Here is a 16,202-nt window from a genome sequence, read left to right as displayed (position 1 = left end):
TTAAGATTTTTTTTGATCAAATTATGGAATTAGATATATTCATGAGAAAGTCCCTTTTTTGCTTTAGTTATGAATGTGCTTCCATCTATTGACCCTGCTTTAATGTGTTTAAATGAATGCATACAATATGAACTGAACACTCAATTTTGGTCATCCAAACCAAACAGAAAAAAAGAAAATGGAAATTATGAATTTTGAAGAAAAAGAAGTGGGTAATAACTAAAGTGAACTAAAACTGATGGAAATATAGGAAGTTCAGCTTCATTGGTATTAGACAGCATCAATGTGGTTGCAGCTCAGTTTAATAACCTTTAGCATTTCCTTTATTCATTGTTCAATAGTATACAGCGGGATCCCCAAACTTGGCAACTTTAAGACTTGTGGACTTCAACTCCCAGAATTCTGGGAGGGTCAACTCCCAGCATAGCTGGCTGGAGAATTCTGGGAGCTGAAGTCCACAAGTCTTAAAGTTGCCAAGTTTGGAGACCTCTGTATACAGGAACTCTGCTGGCTTTATTTCCAATATTAAGTATTGATCTTACCAAAGAAATGTTTCAGAGTTTGCTATTTAGAAAACATTCATAAGACTAAAGCCTGAAACAAATCATTAAGGTAAATTGTACCATGAAGGCAAAGTAAGCCTTCTGTTATACGACATGTTTATCTGTATGGTGTATAATGTACCTAAAATCCATAATTTTGGGATAACAATATATATGTATGAAACACAATTTAAAGCTCTTTGTAGGAGAGTTTAATAAAAGATACAGTTAAGAGACCTTTTTTTTCAAACTGTTGGATCTTAACATGCACAGATTTATTGCTATCAAGTGATAAAAGCGTGTTTGAATTATTTTGGAACTGGAAAACTCTAAAAATCCCCATTTCTTTGATTCTACTCAGGTGACAGATAATATCAGTCAGAACACAATTCTGGAGTATGTGATGATTAATAGTATTTTTGAAGCGATCTTACAGGTAAATCTCCTTATTCTGTCTTATCTCTGGGCTGCTAATCTGTGATAAAGCATTTCCATACATTGTGAGTAACCAATACACTACATGTGTTTTTGGCTGCTTTGTTCTGCTTTTATCTGGGGAGGCATAGTAGGAAATAGGATTCTCAGGAGTGAGAAGGGCAAGGCTTTTCTTCTTCTTTAATTTTTATGACTATGTGGCTATGTTTCCATTGACCCTGACCTTGTAGAATATATGAAGACCTTAGGACTGAAATGGTTGCCAGCACACTTGTTGCTGTGTGCTGGCAACTGCACACTTGTTACCTTCATGTTGCTTAAATGCAAATGTGGGATAAATGAAAGCAATGCAGTAAAAGCAATTTTTTTCATCTTGGTAAGGTTTTCTTCATCTAGGTAATTTAGTAATTTTGTGCAAGAGGAATCACACAGGATTTTGAATCTAATTTCCGAGAATTGGATGGGACATCTAGGCCTATGCCCATTTGTTTATTTCCTTAAAAAATGCTCATTATTTCTCAGGCAAGAATTTCATTTCAGTTTGCAATTTCTACATGAAAGAAGATAATTTAGTTCTACTCTAAGCTTACAAAATTCATTTTGGATATAGGAAATTTTCAGCTCATCACGCTACATGTTTTTGTAATCTCCCATTCGTGACTCCTTGAAATACATGGTTTTGATTAATCAAAGCTTTGCTTGTCTTATTTTTAGATCCTTTCCAATCTTCCCAGTCGCAGGGAACATGGTTATGAGGCCGTGGTCCTGCTTGCATTATTAGTGAACTACAGAAAGTATGAGGTGAGTGCTTGACACAGGATTAATCTGGCACTTCTGTAAAACCCCAAAAATTGTGGAAAAATATTCTGTCTTTCCCTCAATGGAAAGGATTCTTGTCCTTGATATCACATTGTTCCTTGGCGGTAAATGTTCACATGAGGATTGTTTCCAGCAATAGTTTTGCCTAATAGAGGCATTCTAAATTTCTTTGAAGCTCAGTGTGAAAAATAGCCCAAGCTCTTTTTTCCAGATTGGAGCTGTCACTGGATTGGAGGTCATTATATTTCCTTATTTCTTAAAAATATGTTGTTACTGCAGAGTTGTCTCTTTATTTGTTGGGATTCCTTTTTGCTTGCTTTGGGTGTGTTTCAGAACTACAGTAGCAACATTGTATAGCAAAACATAACTGGAGGGAAGGATCATTCCAGTTACTGTGTTAAGTTTCATAGGTATGAACAATCATAAAAGTTACAATGACTCTGCTCCTTTCCGTAGATTAAAAGATGGCAAACAAAGTGTAGATTGCTTCATTCAGTTGATGGTGATAAAATATAGTCCCAAAGAGAACTGAGGATCTATATCCTGGGGTTCAATAACAAAGGACTGTGCTATCATGTTAAAAATACGAGATATGCTTCTACTATATTTTCTATACATTTCAAAAATATTTTATGCTGATGCAGCATACGTTGTATGGGACAGCCTTTGAAAATAGCGTTCAAACTGTAGTTGGTTAAAATGAAATAGTCATGCCAATGAAACAAACAGGTGTAGCAGTATAACTCTAGTGCGTTGGTTACCATATTTGTTTCCAACACAAAGTGATGGTTTTAATCTAGAAAGTTCTACATGACTTAATCTCTGTGGATTTATAAAGTAATCTTTCAGTGAAATAGATAGGGTTTTCTCTGTGTTTTGACAGAGAGTAGATGGGGAAATTAAAAAGATAGGGTCCTGAGGGGAGCCCCACCACTATGTGGAACAACATACTGCAACAACAACAACAAGCTTAAAGCTCCCAACCTATTAGCAGCAAATACTCCTTTTTCAGCTAGCATTTGATAGATGACTGGGGATACTAAGCTGACTTTCATTTATTTTGATTTATGTGACTTGGTTTGGTTTGGCTGTTATGTTTGTTCATATGAGATTATCGTACTACATGCATTTTTATAAAACCATTTTGAATTTTGAAAGTGAGCAACATAGGATTAAATAAAACATATGAAGCTGTTTTATAAAATAAGTATTTTATTAAGTAGATATAAGTTTCCTTTCTCATTCAGTTATTCTTAAACTATTTTCTCCCCCTTCTCTTTAGTTTGCAAATGGCACATAATATTTTGAAAATGTTCAGCTTTTGAAGAATTTCTAGAATATGAATTTCATTGTTTTCTAAAAGTTGCTGAAATCTACATTTTTCCCCCTGGAGAAGCAAAGTCTATCAAACTTCTTTAATTTCTGTGGTTCCTTTGGGATAGTAATGCTATCTCTAGTCAGCACAAAATGCATAAAAGGGAAATAAGCATAAAAATATTATTGTACTTTTGGAAAATTTGGCATCTTTAATAACTCTTATTTGATAGAAAAAAATCTTTTGAAATCCGTTGTATAAGGTTTACCTTTTTCTAAGTATTTATTTTTGCTTTGCATTGAAGTTGGAATAATTTTCAGATACTATATATAATGCTAGATAGAGACATATTTTTCTATAAAATAGATGTTTCTTTCTTCTAATCAGGCATGGGAAACATTCTTATAAGATCTAGAATTCTGTTATTGTTATATGCATCCTTTTTGCAACAATGAAAAACTCCTTGCTGCTCATATTTGTAACTATGTGTGTATGCATTTTTATTTGCTTTCTTGGATCCTCTTAATTTGGTTGCTACTTTTACTAATCATATTGTTTTCTCCAGAATCTTGAAGGTGGTTAAGTTGTTCCATTAGGTTAAAAAAAGTAATTTCATTGAATATGATTTATTTTTATGACGTTAGTAATTTATTTTCTATGAAGTTTTAAACATGTTCTATATTTAATGAAACAGCTGTTCTAGTGTTTATTATTGATTTATAGAAATCGCCCAAACTAGTACAGAATTTCAGTTTATTATCAGACTGAGATCTTTCCTTGTTATTACTGATTTCACATTTTTTGGCTCAGAAGTCTTTGATATTCAATTGTGAACATCAGGCTTCTGAAATACTAATTCAGTGCAATAATTAGTCATAAACTAAGAAATGGGTGTTATTACGTTAAACTTCTAATGTACTGAAAAGTTTACATGAACCAGTTTGTTTTTTAATGATCTTAAATGGTAAGACTAAAAATCAAGCTAAGGAATATGAACTTATGCTTTCAGACATTACTAGCCCATGCTTTGGTGCATCATTTAGCTCTAAGAAAATTGTATAGGAAAATTTATTTAGAACAGCTTCCCTACTATAACCAAAGAAAGGAGGCTGCTATCAAGTTTAAATTAGTGTAGTTTTAGATATATGTACTCAGAAATCAGCCCTACAGAGTTCAGTTTAAGTTACTTACATCTAAGACAAATAGATATAATAGATTAATATATTTGTGCCTTTAAAGAGATCTCTCACAGTTCCACCCATTTATCTTATCCACAATAGTTTTTTCTTCTTCATCATGCAAGTATAAAATATTAACTCAATGCGAAAACTATTTAATTTCAGTACTTGAATGCAGAATTTCATATGTATGTTAATCCCTTACCTAGTTTTCAGGTGTCATCCTCCAATCTAGGTTTTCTTGCTGGACTTTATGTTGTTCTATCCAGCTCCTTCCATAGTTCAGTGTAGTTTTGAATATAAGGCGTAAGACTATATTAAAAAAATTAACAGTTAATTTACTGTGCTGCTTTTTAGGAGAATTCGGGCAGGGGTCAAGATTGAGATATTTTGCATGCCAAGCATCTTTTCTTTCTTGAAACTCTGCCTGTGGTCTTAACATCCAGTGACTACAAAACATACATGTGATAGAAAAGTTGCAATCATTTTTCTTTCAAACAATTTTACCAAGGGTGAAATCTTGAGTTACATGCAGAAAACTAGAAAACTACCATTTTAATAGAAATTGTATGAATTTACTGCGATGAAAAAATGAGCAAGGTTTGAATGAAATTATGTTACCTTTGCTGATAATTAAATTAGCCTATGACTTTCTTTTCCCTCTTATAGTCTGTGAATCCTTATATAGTAAAACTGTCTATTATAGATGATGAAGCTACACTCAATGTGAGTATGATGTTATAAATTTTGTGTGATAGAAAGTTAGTGATAAAGTGAGAAATGAAAAGTGAATTAAAAAGGATGCTCAAAGGTGCTTTATCTTCTATATCACATCTGAATAATATTGCAGTAAATATGCATGCTACATATAACATTTTTTAAAATAAAAAATTCAATATTTACATACATGGTGTGTTGTGAGTTAATTTTGTGAATTTGCTTGCTAGCAAATTTTATGAGTTTGCTTGCAAGCAAGTTTTATGTGACAGACTGAGCTAGCCAATGGCAGATAGATAGATTTCTGAATGAATCTGTGATTCTGTGAGCAACTCAATCTACCTGCCTGCTTTGCCTGATTTTGGGTAAAAGTTGCTCTTTTTTTATAAAAAATTCAATATTTATATAAATATTTATAATATTTACATACAAGCCATGCCCAGCCAATCACATGACCACCAAGCCACACCCACAAATTAGGCCACACCCACAAAACCAGTTAGTGGTCCCTGGGATCTAAAATTCTGAGGTTGGTGGACCCTGAGGTCCAAAAGCTTGGTGAACCCTGACTTAGGGAACTTAATAAAAATTGTTGACTTAGTGATTATTTTCATAGATGTACTCTTATAATCTAGTCAATAAACCAGACTGAGTCCAGTTGGAATGAGGCTTCTTGGAAAGCATTATTGTATACAACTTACTTGGAGAATAGTCAGAATCTTGCATAAAATGGAGGCCTTTAGTTAACTAACAAGTGTTTAAAGTGATACTGTGAATGATCTAAAAAATTATGGGAACAGAAAGTCGCACTTTTGCCCTAATTTATATGGACTTTTCTCTTTTTCTCTTCTTGCAGGGAATGGGTCTTGTAGTTGCCCAGGCATTATCAGAATACAACCGGTAAGTAACATTAAAGAATGTTTGTGGATTAAATGAATATTTTCCTGAGAAAATGTATTCATATTCCTACTGGCAATTTGTATGAGCAAAGTTGTGAAATAAATGGATTTTTGAAATGATTATTTATGGCATTCTTTTTTTACACACAGGCTAGGCTTCACAGAACAGATTTATTTGCAGTTTTTGATCCCCAGTATATCATTTAGTTCTTACTTTTTTGAAGGTTACAGGACTTTCTTTAGGCTGATATACAATGACATCCTGTGCCTTTTCATCGCTATGCTAGCAATAATTCACTATTGTAAGAGAACTGCCCAAAAATTTAAATGCACTTTTTGCAAATTGCAACTCCATTTGGCTTGGGGTGTCAGTAGTGAGAAAAAAAGAGTGCACAAGAAAGAAGAGTAAAGAAAGCAAGCTTAGATTTTTTTAAAAAAATACCTGAGAGGGGGCTATAAGGCCTCTAGTTTACATGGAAAATTTCCAATTGTATCCTTGAAATTTGTTGCTTGTGGACCAGTCCTGCTGAGAAATAGAAAAAGGTTATGAGAAAAAGAAGACAAATCAATATAAACAAAGAACTCGAAGCATATTTGTATAAAAGGCGGCATTGGGATAGATGGAACATTTAATTCAGAAAGCTTTTATAAACCATGTTCTTAGATATCTTTCATTATCAGGTTTGTTAGAAAGGTAAATTTTGTATTTATCATTGGTATCTAATGCTATTTCTTTCCTTTAAAATAAATCCAGACAATATTTGGGCGACCTGTATTTTTTAAAAAATGTTTATGTCATAATTAAAAGTACAGATTTTTCTTGTTCTGTAATGATGCTGATGGCAACTTCTATTGTTTTATTCCCCACTGCTATTCTTGTTCAGACAGTTCAGAGACAAAGAAGAAGAACATCAGAGTGGTTTTTTCTCAGCCTTGACTAACATGGTAAGAAATCAGTGACTCTGTGTTGTCTCGGTCAATGCTTGTCACGCAAGGAGCCCGGTCCAAGAGATTTGCAGGAGGAGATGTAAAATATTTCTGTAGATGTTATAATGAGCTTAAATTCTGACTATATAAAATACAAGGCTTCTCTTATCAGTTTTAGCCCTGGACCAGATAGATTAGTGGAAGACTTTAATATATCCTAAAGCTGTGCAATACTGCTTTTTTTCCATAGGTGGGCAGTATGTTCATTGCTGATGCTGATGAAAAAATCTCCGTCCAGTAAGTACATCCATCAGATGACAAATTTAATTCTTCGGTTTAGAAGTCTAAAATACAATTTATTGCTTAGTAGAACTGGCACCTAATCATCTAGCTCAGCAATCAGTACTGGAGATAATAGCATAAATGCTATCTAGAATATGGGAAAACTAGCAGATGCTGCATTTGCATTTTGAATTTGTTTAAGCCGAGTTTTTCTGCTCTTATTCGTAGGAAATACATCATTCAGCCCATAATATTCTGTATCTAAAAATACACAGAAGCTAAGTCTAGGACACTACAGATAGTCTTCGACTTACAACAGTTCGTTTAGTGACTGTTTTAAGTTATAGTGGCAACTGAAAAAACCATGACCATTTTTCACACTTGTGATCGTTCCCCATGGTCATGTGATTTACATTTGAATGTTTGACAACTGATCCACATTTATGACAGCTGCAGGGTCTTGGGGTCATGTGATCTCCTTTTGAGCTCTTCTGACAAGCAAGGTGACTGGGGAAGCCAGATTCACTTAACAACCGTGTCACTAACTTAACAACTGCAGTGATTCACTTAACAAATGTGGCAAGAAGTGTCATAAAATGGGGGAAAAGTCACCTAACAAATTTCTCACTTAACAATATAAATTTTGGGCTCAGTTGTGGTTGTAAGTTGAAGACTACTGTGCGGAAATAAGTAATTTTCATGATATTTTGAGCTGAAGACCAGGAAAAATGAGGATTAATGGCTAAATACAATTAATGAAAGCTCACAGTGAGGATGATAAAACTCAGATAAGCCCTGATTTACTGCCATATTCTGTGACAATGGCAAAGAAGGCATGCTTGGCTGCCCCTTGCTACCTCTGCATCTACTCAATATAGACTGGTGGAGCTATTTAAAATAATTAAATGTTAAAGGCTTAGAACATCTTGTGTGGCAGTCTTAAATTTTGTAGATTAAAAACCAATGAATTTGAAATGCCAGACCTTATGATTTAGAAAAGTCAGTGAGAGTACCATCCTATGCTTTTATAGATATACTTACTAGCTTATGCAGTCGGAGTATATATAAAAAGTTTGGATGATGCAGGCTTACCACTCTTCCCAGCTTACCCTTACCACCAAGGATATGAGGAGTGAGTCAATTCTTGAAACAGAGCTATTCCTCATTCTGTTTTAGTCACACATAAACATCAGATCAGTGATCTTTTGAGTTCAGTATGTTAAAATCGCATGTCTTTTCCATTCCTGTTATGAAGAAATGTATGAATTTTGGTAAGTCAAAAGAAATGGAACAGAATCCTTTTCTTTTTCAGCTAGCTAAATTCATTGCATGCACTTATTTCTAGCTTATTCACAAAGCTGCATCTCACCTATTTTGCCCATGTCATGTAGTGGGGGAATTCACTGGAGAAAGCAATTGTGTTTGGAAGAGTTAGTGGTAAAAGGAAACCAGGTCACCCAAGGTGGTTGGACACCGTCAAAGCTGACACCAGCCAGAGCATAGAACACCTCAGAGAAATAGTGCAGGATAGGAAGATCGGTTTGATCGCTGCCCCTGAAGGTTTTCCAGTAATTTGATATATAGATAGTCCTCATCATACAGTCATGCTGCCTTAATTAGCAGTGGAAATGTTGGGCCTAATTGTGATCATAAATTGAGGACTACCTGTATAGTATGCTGAGATGACAGTGGGAACAGGGTGAATGGAATGTATCTCACTAATTCTGTATATATGCACTAGTTGTCAGTGTGTTTCTGATTTCAATTCAAAGTGTTGATTGGTTTATAAAACCCAAAAGGTTCAAACTGTTGGTAAGCATGAAAGACAGAACTTTCACAGTGATTTCCTTCATATTGTTACAGTTTTCTGCAGTCATTTCCAGTGACAGTTCTGCCCATTGTATATAAAATACATTATTTGCTTCTTTCTTATCACAAATTAACATACTTCATAACATATTCCTATTTAAGTACAGGGTTATTTTAATTGATCTAGGTAGATACATAATGCTATCTAGTTTTATTTTATTGTACCTGTTAAATGTTTTGATTCACCACCATGTAAAGACTATTTTTACACAATACAGTTTATTATGTTGTATGACAAAATTAATATTATTAAAATTGTATTATTAATTATTTATTATTAATAAAATATGAGAAAACACTCTGAAATGATTCATGTTTCTGATTTGTGGGTTCTTTTGTTTTGTCAGTTACCTATTCCCCATACTATAACTTGGCAAAGTGTTCCAAGAAATTTCATTACTGCAATAAATGTGTTTCTCTTTTGCTCTTTTTGTAGAACTAATGAAGCTATCCTTTTGGCTCTTTATGAAGCTGTTCACTTGAATCGAAACTTTATCACTGTATTGGCACAGGTGTAGTACTATTCACTTTTGTACATCTGAGGTATCTGTAGAATCCAAATTGAAAAATAGCTTAGACCTTTGAAAGTAGCTACTCTAAAGAGATTTAAACTCATCCTGTTTGTGTATTTGATAAGTGCTCTGTTTGATCTCAGTAACTTGCTAATGCTTCGATTTGGAAGTTGGAAAATATGTTCCTTTAATTCAAATGTTTAAAGCATTCCTGTTTGCTCTCCCCTCCCTACCACAAGACAGGAAGGATCAAGGCTGATCAAATACCTATACAGCTCTCAGCCCAAAATGGGGTGGGTCAACCAGCATAGTCTAGAGCAGCGGTCACCAACTGGTGGGCCGTGAGAAAATTTTGGTGGGCCCCAGAGCAATTAATCCAGGCTGCGCAGAAAAACAAGGCTACACCACCAAAATGACCCGTGGGAACCCTCCCCGCCCACTCACTCCTTACCTGGTAAACTTGCCTGCGAAATTACTACTTTTCCTTTTTTAGACCATCATCTGTTCTGCTGTGCCAGGAGATTTAGATTAGCTAGGAAGCAAGAAATGGTTGGATTTCTTGCTTTCTAGCTAGCCTTTAAATCTGGTTTTAAGCACAGCCGAACCTCCCTTAGGACTGAAGGTTCTATTATTCAGTGCAGACTCACGGCAAGCAAATTTGAGAGACTGAGAGACCGATGGCAGATAGATAGATCACTGAATGATTCTGTGAGCAACTCAATCTGCCTGTCTGCTTTGCCTGATTTTGGATAAAAGTTGCTCTTTTTTTAAATAAAAAATTCAATATTTACATACATGGTGTGTTGTGAGTTAATTTTGTGAGTTTGCTTGCAAGCAAATTTTATGTGACAGACTGAGCTAGCCAATGGCAGATAGATAGATTTCTGAATGAATCTGTGATTCTGTGAGCAACTCAATCTGCCTGCCTGCTTTGCCTGCTTTGGGGTAAAAGTTACTCTTTTTTATAAAAAAAATTCAATATTCACATAAATATTTATAATATTTACATACAAGCCATGCCCAGCCAGTCACATGACCACCAAGCCACACCCACAATTTAGGCCATGCCCACAGAACCGGTTAGTGGTCCCTGGGATTTAAAATTATGAGTTTGGTGGTCCCTGAGGTCCAAAAGGTTGGCAACCCCTGGTCTAGAGATTGTAGTTTTGGAATGGCTCCATGAGACTTAGATTCTAGTCCCACTTCAGATATGGAAAGTCAGGGAGTGATTTTGGCCAGTCACTTTGTCTCAGCTCAGACTGGTCTCACGGGGTTCTGTTGTGGGAATAAATAGGAAAAAGATGCATTCAGTATACGGTATTGTTTTGAATTCCTGTACAAAAGATAAGTTTTAAATCAAACAAAGAAATATCATGTCAATTACTGAATCAAGAAAGAAGTTTGTTTTGAATTTATTTACTCATTTGGCCAGCATATACAGTAGGCTGCTATATCCAATACAACAAGCCAATGTTATTCAGAATTGTACTGCATTCCCTTTTGAATTCTTCAGGTCAGATTGTTTATGAAGGCAAGGGAAAATATGTAGACCTGGAACATATAAAATTGTCCCTAAGTTGAGTCAACAATATCATACATAGTTGTGAACATTTTGATTAGAGCTATCTGTCAGCTGATTGAATCCAAAACTATACAATATCTTTCCCTTCACTTAAAGTGCTTTGAAAATTCTGGTAGGGATCAACCTCCACTATTTTTCTTTTATTTATGCAGAGTTTGTAGAAGCTTGCAAAAATAGGTTTTTTAAAAAAATTCTATCTCTGCCATTCTGAGTTTTGTTCTTGGGTGCTTTTAACTGATGTTTAGATGTGGTGAATACTGATTGAAATCTGCTTTAAATAAGTCTGAATAAAATCAAAATTTAATCATGCTGCTAGTGAACTTACGTTGCTCCAAATAAATATTTCAAGGTGTACTCTGTATCATAAATAATGAATCTAGCATAAAGATGTGAGTAGTTTACATACATGTTTTGTTTGATGTTGGGATCATAGCTATCATGAAGATAATAATTTATGTATGAGAGTTGCTTTGTTCAGTGTATTCACTTTTGTATGACTTGGATGTTTTAGAGCAATGCTGAGCAGGATACATGTGGGTTAAAGCTTTTTCAGTTGAACAATATAGGAATTACTGCAGTTAGTGGAAGCTTACATTTCATAATTGCCACACCAGCATCTTGCTGCTAGGCGGTGCTGTTACACTTAGCTGGAAGAAGAGTTATAAAACCTGATTATAAGAGAACCCAAGTCATTAAACTATGGAAATGGAGTCATTTATGTGCATTATTTTCAGTGGAGAGTTTATTTCAAAGTTGGCCTCAGAGGTTAATTTCAAAAATTGAAAAAATGTTAGTTAATCCTTATAAGTGAAGAATCCATTAAAAAACCCAGCTTTCAAAATTTCTGCCATAGCAGGCCCCTGTGTAAACTTACATGAAATATTGTACAATTAAAAGCAGATTGGTAATTCCAAAATGCATTTCAAATCTGCTTGCTGCTGAGAGAACATTTGGAAATATGTTGATATGAAAGGTACTATGTAAAACAGACTTCATTATTTCACAGTTGAGCATCAAATAGAATAGTATGCTGATGTAAAGTCTTGCCTGTTTTTATGGATGACAGTATTACAAATGGAACCCTATAGTTAAATCAGCAATTAAATGGGGAGCTTCTGCCTGAGTTGAAATGTAGAAAGAACTAGTAGAAGCAGGCAGGCAGAACAGGTAACAATAATAATATTTGTATAGCCTTGTGTTCTCCCGAAACACCTGGGTTAAGCAGCAGGGTAGCAACATGATGCATTGACTTGCTGTATAATCAGGAATATATTAAGAGAGGGCATGGAAGAAGAGGGAAGCAGATATTGCTTTCATAGCAACTTTTGTAAGATGATTAATTTTAAGAGATGTTTAACTTTTAAAAAGCTTTTCAGTTATTTCTAATATGCATGAAAATAATGACAGATTCTAGCAAGGATTGTAGGTATGATAAGATAGTAGAAGAAAAATAGCTGCAATATCAGGACTGGGGTGCACTAAACGATACTTAAGGTAATACAGGTGTCATTGAATGTAAATTTATTTGGATATATGTTTACTTCCTAGAGTCATCCAGAAATTGGTTTAGTGACAATGCCAGAAAGCCCAGTTCCAACTACACCCGTTACTCCACTTGGAACCACACCACCTTCTTCTGATGGTGAGCCGTTTGATTTTCTATGCATGCTTGTTGCATTTCTGTACTCTAGGCAAGAGAACAAGTGGCCCTTTTATGCAGAAAAGCATAAGGGCTTATAGATCCTGGAATCCTAGCAGAAACCCTTGTCAGGAATAGATTATAGAACCATGATATTACTTGGCTTAATCATGAATTGTTCCCAAATGAGAATCTCTTTATGAATGTTATTTTTATGTGATAACACATTACCCTTTGGCTGGTGGCACATACACGGTTGTGCACATGAAGATGTGGGTGGCTGTCCTAGATAATAGGATCAGTTGTCTGTATCCAATTGCGTAGTTGCCCTGTGCATGTTGACTGCTTTATGTGTTACAGATATCTTAATGGAAAAATAAGATATATTTCATAAAACGTTGTAAGCCTTTGAGTGAGAACGGAATCTTATCCTGTAATAGCTGCTATTAAGGTCACTCTGGCATCCTGGTAAAGAGTATTCTTCTCTGAGAAGATAAATTCTTTGTTGCCATGGATATCAAAAGCCTAAGGGTTTTTTTGGTAAAGAATTCTGTCTTCTACCTCTCTGTGTAGGTATTCTATATGATGCTAAGGGTTTAGAGCTGCTTAAGCTTCTTTCATATTATTCATTGCAAATATATCTGCCCACACACTTTTTTTTTAATGCAGCAGGCAAAATTTTTGTGCTTACCTTCAACTCTTTTTCCTCTCATTTTCTAATTTACATAGACAAATCTAAATTGTTGTAAATATGCACAGAGAATGCTACTTTCCTATTTCCTGGAGATGAATTAATGTTATAAAAGGAATTCTTATTTGGTCTGCTTCAATCAGACCTTATCGGAGTTTATTTATGGTTTTCATCCTTTTTCTGTACTTTCAGGGATCCTATGAATGTGTACATATTTTCTTACTTCTCTTTTAAAAAAAAAAAGCATGCCAGGATGATTCCCATTCATAGTGTGCCATAAAAAATCCAGATGAATAAAGCAATATTTTGTTTTACAGTTTATGTTAAATATGGCTGTTTTAAAGTCAAAGGGCCAGCAAATATGAGCCAGCAGTGTGTAGCCGCCGCCAAAAAAGCTAATGCAATCCTAAATTGTATTAACAGAGAGATACAGTCAAGATCAAGGGAAGTACTAATACCACTCTATGAAGCCTTAGTAAGATCACACCTAGACTACTGCATCCAGTTTTGTTCACCACATTACAAAAAAGATGTTGAGACTCGAGAAAAAGTACAGAGAAGAGCAACCAGGATGATTAGGGGACTGGAGGCTAAAACATACAACGAACGGTTGCAGGAACTGGGCTTGGCTAGTCTAGTAAAGAGAAGGACCAGGGGAGACATGATAGCAGTCTTCCAATATTTGAGGGGCTGCCACAGAGAGGAAGGGTCAAGCTATTTTCTAAAGCACCTGTAGGCCAGACAAGGAATAATGGATGGAAACTGAACAAGGAGAGATTTAACCTGGAAAGAAGGAGAAACTTTCTGACAGTGAGAACAATCAACCAATGGAACAGCTTGCCCTCGGAAGTTGTGGGAGCGCCATCACTTGAGACTTTCAAGAAGAGATTGAACTGCCATTTGTCAGAAATGGTGTAGGGTCTCCCGCTTGGGCGGGGGTGTTGGACTAGATGACCTACAAGGTCCCTTCCAACTCTGATTATCTGTATTATATCTGTATTAGGGCAGTTTATATTTTGAAGAATTTAGTCCAGAGTATTTACGATCCTGAGTACCGCTGCTGGATTGTGCAAAATAAGTCTTGAGTCTTGGATTAGTTACTGTACGTTGTTTTTGACTTGTACCACATATTAAAAACTGTTCTAATGTTTCACATTAATATTTATTTAGAAGATTTATTATGCTTTCTAAATCTGTGTAATTATAATTTCAAGGGGCACACATCAAGTAAAAAAAAGCAAAAAATAATAATCAGAATTTAAAAACATATAAAAAAAGAAACAAAAGCCATAACCAATATACACGCAGCCTGGATTATCTAACATACCATCTCCCAGAAGATGGGTTCATACGTAATCCTACCCCATTGCCTGTGGGAGAAATCAGGTTTTTAAGACTTTCTGGAAGACTAACAAAATTGGATTCATCCTAATTGGGGGGCGGGGGGGACGGACAGAATTATTCAAAGGGCAGATGCTGTCCCAGGAAAATCACACCTCTTAGGTCCCATCAGATGACTTTGCCTCAGAGACAGTCAATCCCACAAATAGTATCTATTTGTGACACATTTGTGCAGGGCTTATGATGCTCTAATCAGATCTGATTTTTGAGCAGCCTCCAGAGCAGTAACTGTAAAATTAAGTAAAACAATATAAGCGGTACAAAATAATAAATAACTTCACAAATGACAAAGGAACAACCATAATAAAATTCCTGCTCAAGAGAAACACGATGTGCTTTATTTGGGAGTGACCCCACTTCATTGTTTGTGGGTTTCAATGGCAAGGTTGCTTGATTTTTCTTATCTCTGAATTGATAATCTACAATGATTCTGCCTGATGTCATAAACAATTGTTAAAGCAGAGACTAAGATTTGTAATATTTAATAATAGAAACATGTTGCTTTACCTCCACTTGGAAGGGTTTCAGGATGGTTCAGTTCAACTGATGAGCAAATCTTCTCTGATTTTTCCCAGTCATAAGCACTGTAGAACTGCCCTTGGATGCTGACGTGCAGACAAGCAACCTGCTGATAACCTTCTTAAAGTACAGTTCTATTGTCATGCAGGATACCAAAGGTAGGCATTTCTGAAATCAATTTGCAGGTTGGGGGGAGCTTGTTACTAATTTGACTGCCTAAAACAATCTAGCTTATTCGTCATGGATAATAAATTTCTTCAGACTGACAGTATGAATTGATTTCTTATTACCAGATGACAGTTATAAGAGTTCAAGGAGCTTTGATGCTGAAGGAGAGAAACCCCAAATATAGAACAAAATATGTAAAAGAGATTTGTCATGCTCTTCCAAGGAAATAAAACTGTTGACAATTATATCTTAAGAAAGCAAAGGATAGAGAGGTATATAACCGCATTTCTGAGAATATCCCAAAGGGAATACTGCATAAGACACAGGTGATGCTTCATAACAGTGGTGGCATTCAATTTTTTTTTACTACTGGTTCTGTGGGCATGGCTTGGTGCGTGTGGTGTGGCTTGGTGGGCATGGCAGGGGAAGGATACTGTAAAATCCCCATTTCTACCCCACTCCTGGGGGAAGGTTATTGCAAAATCCCATTCTCTCCCCACCCCACTAACTGCTTTCCAGCTCCGTTCTCCTGTGCAGGGCAACAAAAGGAGACCCAGCCAATCATCTGGGACTCGGGAGGCAGAGAATAGATGGGGGCAGGGCCAGTCAGAGGTGGTATTTGCTGGTTCTCCGAACTACTCAAAATTTCCTGCTACCGGTTCTCCAGAACCTGTCAGAACCGGCTGAATACCACCTCTGCTTCATAG

The 16,202-nt window shown here is 35.6% G+C and overlaps 1 protein-coding gene across 3 annotated transcripts in view; it reads left to right on the top strand.

The window, feature by feature from the left end:
- Positions 1 to 16,202, top strand: part of ARMH3 (armadillo like helical domain containing 3) — a 131,964-nt gene that overhangs the window by 11,654 nt on the left and 104,108 nt on the right. For all 3 annotated transcript variants that reach the window (XM_087964674.1, XM_087964675.1, XM_087964676.1), the window contains exons 7-15: positions 904 to 978; positions 1,692 to 1,778; positions 4,959 to 5,015; positions 5,863 to 5,906; positions 6,790 to 6,850; positions 7,083 to 7,129; positions 9,420 to 9,495; positions 12,626 to 12,719; positions 15,384 to 15,485. In XM_087964674.1, coding sequence (XP_087820800.1) covers positions 904 to 978; positions 1,692 to 1,778; positions 4,959 to 5,015; positions 5,863 to 5,906; positions 6,790 to 6,850; positions 7,083 to 7,129; positions 9,420 to 9,495; positions 12,626 to 12,719; positions 15,384 to 15,485 — 643 coding nt within the window. The remainder of the gene's footprint in view (positions 1 to 903; positions 979 to 1,691; positions 1,779 to 4,958; positions 5,016 to 5,862; positions 5,907 to 6,789; positions 6,851 to 7,082; positions 7,130 to 9,419; positions 9,496 to 12,625; positions 12,720 to 15,383; positions 15,486 to 16,202) is intronic.

Source organism: Notechis scutatus, chromosome 4 (genome assembly GCF_049901735.1).
Source record: "Notechis scutatus isolate UNSWTSFEM ecotype Mainland chromosome 4, rNotScu1.2, whole genome shotgun sequence".
Classification (NCBI taxonomy): Eukaryota; Metazoa; Chordata; class Lepidosauria; order Squamata; family Elapidae; genus Notechis; species Notechis scutatus.
The sequence above is the reverse complement of the archived record's forward strand: the minus strand, read 5'-3'. Positions and strand labels throughout refer to the sequence as shown.